Here is an 8,305-nt window from a genome sequence, read left to right on the forward strand (position 1 = left end):
TGGTTTTCTCCAACACTTTGAAGATGGATGATTTTTTCTTCCACAATGTTTACAAGGAGAGAAATCAGGGTTATCCCTGTAACTTTCAATTTTTTTTTCTTTTCGCCCATAACTCGAGCTAGCCTTCGCAGCCAGTGCTCCTTCAATAGATCCTTAAGACCTTATAAGCCTTCTTTGTTCTTGTGCCTGCAACGCATTCAACAATTCTGTCAAACTAATATTGGACAGATTTATGGAGTTTTCCAGGGAAGTAATGGTAGCTTCAAACCTTTCAGGAAAAGTTACAAGAATTTTTTGTACTAATCTGTACTCATAAAATTCAGAACCAAGTAATCTTACTTTGTTTGCAATTTTGAGTAATTTGTCAAAGTACTCCTTCACTGTCTCAGATTCATCCATTTAAACTCCCTAATAAGATTTAGAATTTTCATTCCTTTAATCCTTTCATCGCCTTCATACTCCTTTTTTAAGAAATTCCAGACTTTAAAAGCTAATTTTATCGTCATGATTCTGAGAAAGATTTCAGGAGAGACGGCAGCAAATAATGAAGCTCGTGCCTTTGATTTTCTTGATTTTCTCTCCTTATGAGTTTTGATCTGTGCCACTGTTGGGTTTGTAGGTAATGGAAGAACTTCATACTCCTCTTCCACAGCTTCCCAGAGATCATTTGCCTCAAGATGAGCCTCCATCCTTGCTGCCCAGACATGATAGCCTTCACCGTCAAAAACGGGTGGTGTCAGTGTCGTGTATGGTGTTTCTAAATCCATAGAGATTAAAAATGATTTCCCACAGGTCCCTCAAGAAGAGAGTTCTGATACCAATTTGTTGGAGATTTTCTGAGTTAAAGCTACTACTTTTATTGAATTGATGAACACTTTAAATACAACAAAAAATTCAAACTACATAAAGCATAAAAGTAGGAATACATGGGACACGATTCCATGTTTAACAACTTCCTAAAAAATTTGAAACTGACTAAGATGTTTGAAACAGTCAAACATCTTTTAAAAAATAAAACAGAAATTAAATGAAAGAGTAAATTGTTGTAACTGCTACTGCAACTGAAGTATAACTTTAACAGACTAGCTAAGAACTTGTTAATGAAATTATGATTTAAAAAATGAAATATATGAAGAATTTTAATTTATCAAACATTTTTGGATATCTTATTACCAAAAATACAAATAACTTGAGAGGAAGGACAAAAAGTTTAAGAGAAAGAGTTTAAAGAGGGAGCCACATTTGTCTATAAGTGCAATGTGTAACTGATATGATCACAATAAACTACTTTGATCTTACTACAATGACAACTTTATCTGACCATGACTCTTGGCTATATGCATAACACAGTTTGTTCTGACACAAGCATTTGCTATTCAATAATTTGATACAAGTATGAAACCAGCTCGGTTTCAAAAGCATAGAATAACTATGTTGAACTATTCATTTTACAGAAGTATAGAATATCAACCGAAAATGTTAAGAAAATTACTTCAACTGATGGGAGAAGAATGATCAGGTTTTGGAGGCATTTGCAAGGAATTCATGTTGGCTTCCAGCATATCTATTACTCTACTCATTGTAGGCCTATCATGTGGAATCGTTTGAACACACCATAATCCCACTATGGTCATTCTCCTCGCTATTTCCTGTTCTTTTGTGGTTATCACCCAATCAGCTCTCAATTCTCTACCCTGCTTTAGCCTGTTGTATGCCCAGTGTGGGAAGTATATCTCACTTCGGTGATTGGCATCTGCATTAATGTTTCTTCTCCCTCCCACCATTTCTAGCAGCATCATTCCATAACTGTAAACATCAGATTTGTGTGAAACTCCACCAAGATGTCTGTTCCACACTTCTGGAGCTTTATACCCTATTGTTCCTCTTTGATCTGACATGAAAATAGTGCTCTCTTTCATGGGACAAAGCTTTGCCAGTCCAAAATCTGATATCTTGGGACAAAAACTTTCATCCAGAAGTATGTTGTGTGGTTTTATGTCAAAATGTAAAATGCGAGTGTTGCATCCCTTGTGCAAGTATTCTAGTCCTTGAGCTATCCCTTTGGCAATTTGCCACAAATTATCCCAACTCAACGATGGAATGGCTTTGACTCCCTTATTGTAAATAAACTTGTCAAGAGAACCATTAGACATATATTCATAAATGAGAGCTTTATTGCTGCCTTCCAAACAGAATCCAAGAAGCTGAACAACATTAACATGAGAAGTTCTACTGATACTGGCAACTTCGTTGATAAAGTCTTCACCATTTCCTTTGGATGCACTCAGTTTCTTTATGGCCACAGGACAACCATTGAGTATCTCTCCCTTGTATACGGCACCAAAACTACCTTCACCTAGTTTTACTTTGAAGGAGTTGGTCATTTTCTTCACTTCTGAAAATTTGTATCTTTTTAGAGTTTGAGCTCCATGATTTTTAAGGAATGCTTCAATATCTCTATTAGCTTTTGAAGTCAACCCAAAATGTCCTTGCAAGATTGGTGACTTGTATCTTAGACAGAAAATTGCTATACATATCATCACAGTTGCAATTGCTACACCTGTAACACCTGTAAGCAGAATACAGTATAGTAGGAACAACACTGAACATTTGCTATGCTAGGATTGTTGTCAATTGATTGTAAACTACAAAATTCTGATTGAGAACTTAGCAAAAATTTTTGTTTCCCAATAAATTTAAACTAATAATGTGTCTGTTATTAGCATTTTATAATTAGTAATTAGGAAATCAAAATGAGTGTTAGAGTGTAACTCCGAGTACTGCAGAATGAGCAGCAATGAATCCTTCAACACGATCAGATCCTAAAGATACATTTCGTCATGAGTATTAAAAGAACCAGTAGAAATATAAGAAGAATTTATTACCTATAATAATGAATTTCATCTTTTTGTTCCCTTTTTTGCCTGCAACTGCGACAGTACCTAGTGAGAACAAAGAGTAATTACGTTAGACTCAAATCATGTTATTCAGTTTAAATATACTTCCAAATCTCACATTCACAACACATTAACACCATTTCATAGAACAAATATGATAATATCAAGGGTTATGAAGTTTTCTGGAAATGCTACTAAATATGATAACACCATTTCACAACACATTAACACCATTTTTAACCAGCTGCATGAATCTATATCACAAACAGTACGAATCCAGACTTAGAATATCATGAATAGCTGGAACGAAATTCAGGGAACGTGTTAATTTGCCTAATGACATACTTGTAGGGACCATTAGAGACTCGAAAGCAGAAAGACTTGGAAAAATATGCAGTCAACAACCCTATCTTTTCTCAAAGTCATGTAAACGTAGTCACCCAAAGAGATTTTTGTTGAGTAAATGTGTAGAAATATAAAATTGTTAATAATTATTTTTATTATGGTCATTGTATTAGTTTTGCTACAGTGAGAAGTTGTTGATTTATATTTCAAGCATTTTTAAAATAAATATTTATCCCCGTTGTTTTTAGTAAACATTATTATACTCTATGTTTTTAAAATACATATTCATTACACTCTTCTTTGTAATACGTATATTTTTTGTTAAGTCTTCGTAGATTTATTTTTAGTATCACTCAAAAAGATCTCTTACCAATAAAAATATCTTACCAATAAAAATATCTTATGTATATATAAACTGATGTCTATCTCTTATTTTATTCAATGTGAAACTTTGTTTGTACCTGATAGATAGATGAAATTAATTAGATATTTATAAGTGTTATGATTAACTATCCTCGTCTAATATACATAAACAATGACGAGTATTAGAACATAAATGGGTAGAGACAAATCTAATAAGGGATGTGGTATTGTGTGTTAGTGCAATATTTAACTTAATCAATCTTAGTTCTTTGGTTATCATTCTTCATCCAGAAGGGACATCTTCTCTTCTTATTCTTAGCCTTGTCACATTATATTTCATGTAACTTCACAAAACTAATGATGACTAATTATGAATTGCTGCAGTGAAACACGTAGAAACACCGACAAATATATGCAGTGTTCCTACAGTGAAAGCAGAGATTTAATTGAAAATTATTGTCTCCATATAACAGTTCGTCATTAATGTGTCATATAAACAAAACAAAAATGTGGTGGACGTGCTCTGTAGCAAGTGCAACTACGGTCAACAACAATCAGTTGCCGTTGGTCCCATATAAACCCTTGACCCACCTACCTTATTAAATTGGACGTGTCGGCCAAAATGAGGATTTTAAGGTTGCAGAAAGGTTATAAATTAGGGAGGAAAATAAGAGAAAAATTATAAACTAAAATTACTTGATATAAAAGGTAAAAAGTAAGTTTTTGAAGAAGTTATAAGTCTATTAATTTCGATGAAAATTTTCTTCAATAACTTTTAAAAGAAAAAAGTATGAAGAAAAAGTTAATATTTTTATAAGTTAAACATAAAAACTTAAAAAAACTATTCAATAAAGTTTTCCGTATAATTTTAACTTACCAAACTAATAATTGAACTATTTTATTTTAAATTTGTAGAAATACTTAGATGATATGTTTATCTAAATATATGTGATAACTAAACTATAAACTTACGTTAAAAATAATTTTAATTTTAAACAAAATCCATTTTATTTTATTAGGCGATATTATAACCCAATTATTCAAGCATTGTGTAACGAGGTTAATTTAAGAGATGAAAATGTATTGATTGATTCTAAGGGAAAAAAGTGTTTACTTTATGTAAAAACTAATTTTAAGTTGTGAAAAAATTATTTTAGGATTACTTCTCCATCATACGTTTGTATTTGGCAAGACTATTTTACAATAATATATATAGGGGTTTGCTAACGCGCGTACGCCTGTGTTTTTCAGTTGGTACGTTTTAGTAATGTGTACCGAGTTTTAGTAGACACAAATATCCTTATATATCATGGATTCTAAGTTTTAAGGTTAAGGATATTTTAATAATTTTCATTCTCAAAACTAAAAAAAAAAAAACATTTCTCTTTCATCTTTCTCGCTCCAATCTTTTCTGTGTCATCCCTACTATAGCCCAATTGAAAAAATCAAAAATTTCTCTCAACCCTTTCTCTTTCATCTTTCTCACTCTTTTCTCTGTCATAATCTTACAAAAAAAATGATTTTATAATGAGTTTTCATCTTATAATATTTGTCTTTATCTAATTTTCACAAGCATAAAGGAATTGGTAATTGACCTGGAAAAAAATCAGAAATACTCGTGGTTAAACAATTTTTTACAAAAAATGATTTTATAATGAGTTTTTATTTTATAATTTTTGTCTTATCTAATTTTCACAAGCATAATGACATCAAAGGAATTGGTAATTGGCCTGGAAAAAAATCAGAAACACTCATTGTTAAACAATTTCTTACAAAAAAATGACTTTATAATGAGTTTTCATTTTATAATTTTTGTCGTATATAATTTTATCTAATTTTCACAACCATAATGACATCCAAAAGAATTGGTAATTGGCCTTGAGGGTTTTTTTAGATATGATGATTCAACATATGCAAATGATGAAATTAGAGAGGTTAGTGAACATGGTGAAATTGAAGAGATCTTGAATGAACCTTTGCCTGAAGGTGAATATGTAAATGACTCAACTCTTTACAAAGCCAAATTGTTTAAAGACAAATGTTTCTGATTTTTTCAATTGGAACTACAGTAGGGATGACAGAAAAAATGTTACAGTGAGAGAAAGGATTGAGAGGAATAAGAGAGGTGAGTAAGGGTTTGAGGTTTTCTTTTTTTTTTTTTAAGTTTTGAAAATGAAAATTATTAAAATATCCTTAACCTTAAAACTTAGAATCCATGATATATAAGGGTATTTTTGTCTACTAAAATCCGGTACACATTGCTAAAACGTACCAACTGAAAAACGTACGCGCGTTAGCAAATCCCATATATATATATATATATATATATAAAATTAAAAATGAAAGTCCATAATTTTTTAATTGAATTTTAGTGTTTTTCTTTAATTATGTTTTCAAATACAGTAATTGAGTTTGCCAAACCTAAGAATTAAGTCGCGTTCCTGCTACTGTTTCTCTTTTTTTTATTGTTTTTGGGATGAGACAAGTGTTCTGTTGTATGTGTCCCAATGACACAACAATTGGATGTTTCTATTACCATACACTTTTTTTTCCTCACATCCCATCTTCCTTTCATTTTTTAATAATGATAAAAGGATATATTTTTATATTTATTTTATATAAAATATAAAAAAAATAATCATAAAAAAAATATTTTTTTGTATTTTTTTTAATAAAAAATAATCTTAAATGAATATAAAAAATTTATGCATGTTAAAGTATTTTTTTACCTTCATTTTTCTTTCATCTGTCTCCAATATCACACTTTCATTTTCCTCTTATGTTACTATTTTTTTCTACATATATCTCTTCTTATCAATAATTTTTTAAACACTACCAAGAGTGTAGTCTTACGTTTTATAGGAGCTGCAGGAAAAACCAGAGAAAACTATAGGTTTCAGACACTACATGAAATAAATAATTGAAAAATGTTTTTTTAACAACTTTTTTTTAATAATTTTTTTTTATAATAGTTTATGTGATAGTTTGTGATTGATATATATTTATTGATATATATTTATTATAAAAAAGTTGTTAAAAAAAGTTTTTAACATAATCTAAATAATTTAAACCATAATAAGTTACTAAAAGTTTAACTAGGTTTCCTGCATGTTTTACTTTTTTGCCTATGCTTCATCTTCATTTCTTGCATCAAAATCTATAGCTTAAACCTACGGTAAAAGAGCTAGCAAGCATGGCTAGAAAATGAGCAGAACATTCAAAAGTTGAGAGTTGATGAAAGAGAAAGAGAATAGAAGAGACATACTGCTTGTGGTGGTTTTGACAGGACTAGGAGAACAGTGTAGGCCATGAGAACCATTTTGGCAATAGTAGCAAGAATTCACCACATGTTTTTCAATATCATCTCTCCAGCAACGCCCTTCACTTCCCAAACATCTTTGGCAAACTCGAGAAACATTATAGTTCACCACAAACCCTTCATTGAGAACTTTCTCCAAAGCAACAGAAAAATTCAACTGAGCATCACTCCACGTGTGTAAACTTCGCTTGCAACTTAGAAGTTGTGGATAATCAACGACAATCCTATCATAATCCAGTGCATAATAAGCGATATCATCTCCACACATAAAGTGTCCATAAGAGAAAGTTCTGATGCGGGGACAATAGTAGAATATGATAATCTTTTGCACTGAAGGAGAATCCTGGAACAAACCAGTGTGGCTCTCATTTCCATTCTCAGATTGCGGAGAGCAGAGATTCGTAACAGTGTCTGCTGGCACCAGTTTCATGGTGTGAGCAGTGTTGTTGATCTCCTTCACTGTGAAGTTTTCGGAGGCAATTCGAATTGAAGTAGTGTTGTGATCATGATTGCAGGTGAGTTTGAAAGGATCGCCACTGCCACATTCAGAAGATCGATTGTGTCCCCAGAAAGGGTAGAAGATGTTGGACAGATTTCCACAGTTGTAAGACTGCTTCTTGCAAACTGAATAATCAAAAGTGGCACTTGATTCACTCTGAGAGTGTGGCAAAGTGATTAACAATAACCAACACATCATGTAAATATGGATATGCATATGATCATGGTCATCTTCCATTCTTATAGTACTCTTATATATGTTTGTTTGCATAACTGTTGAACTTTCTTTGACAGTAAATCCAACAAATTCTCCCTGTTACTTTTGGTTTTTGCTGGAAATGAGAAATGGATGTTGAAATATGAAAACAAATACACATTTTATATTGTCCTTTTAGAAGCAAGAACAATCCTCGGAAAATGATGACCACTCACTGGATGTTAGGGTCAAAGTAAGTTAAGTTTGACCCACAAAAATAATCCATTGAAAATCTACAACAATGGCTAGGTTATGTGAAAATAATTAAGACAAAAGTTGAATTTAGTTACTATTTTTATTTGATCCATTTTGTTTATATATATATTAAAATATTATACCTATAATTTATATTAATTTTATTAATATGATTTAAATTTTAAAAACACATATTTTACTTTTAATTTTATTTGATTTTAAATTTTGTATTTTTTTAAATGGATCAAAATAGTCCTGTAGTTTGACATAGATAGATGGAACATATACTAAAGATTTTAATTTATTTAAAAGAATCGGATCAATTTTAAGTGGACCATTAGGTCGAAAGTCAAGGCCCATTTATCATTTCTGGTTAGGAATTTTTACTTGTATCAATAAAATGGTGGGACTCAAAGGCGTGTTTGTCAAGTC

General features: G+C 31.2%; 1 protein-coding gene across 1 annotated transcript; it reads right to left on the minus strand.

The window, feature by feature from the left end:
* Window positions 1-1,280: 1,280 nt before the first annotated feature.
* LOC108319530 (LEAF RUST 10 DISEASE-RESISTANCE LOCUS RECEPTOR-LIKE PROTEIN KINASE-like 2.3) lies at window positions 1,281-7,708 on the minus strand. Its single transcript, XM_052867203.1, has 3 exons — window positions 6,871-7,708; window positions 2,886-2,942; window positions 1,281-2,569 (listed from the first exon to the last, which is right to left on the minus strand). The coding sequence occupies exons 1-3, from the start codon at window positions 7,691-7,693 to the stop codon at window positions 1,494-1,496; spliced, it is 1,956 nt and encodes a 651-aa protein (XP_052723163.1). The 5' UTR covers window positions 7,694-7,708; the 3' UTR covers window positions 1,281-1,493.
* Window positions 7,709-8,305: the final 597 nt, after the last annotated feature.

The sequence above is a fragment of the Vigna angularis genome, chromosome 8, assembly GCF_016808095.1.
Source record: "Vigna angularis cultivar LongXiaoDou No.4 chromosome 8, ASM1680809v1, whole genome shotgun sequence".
Lineage (NCBI taxonomy): Eukaryota > Viridiplantae > Streptophyta > Magnoliopsida > Fabales > Fabaceae > Vigna > Vigna angularis.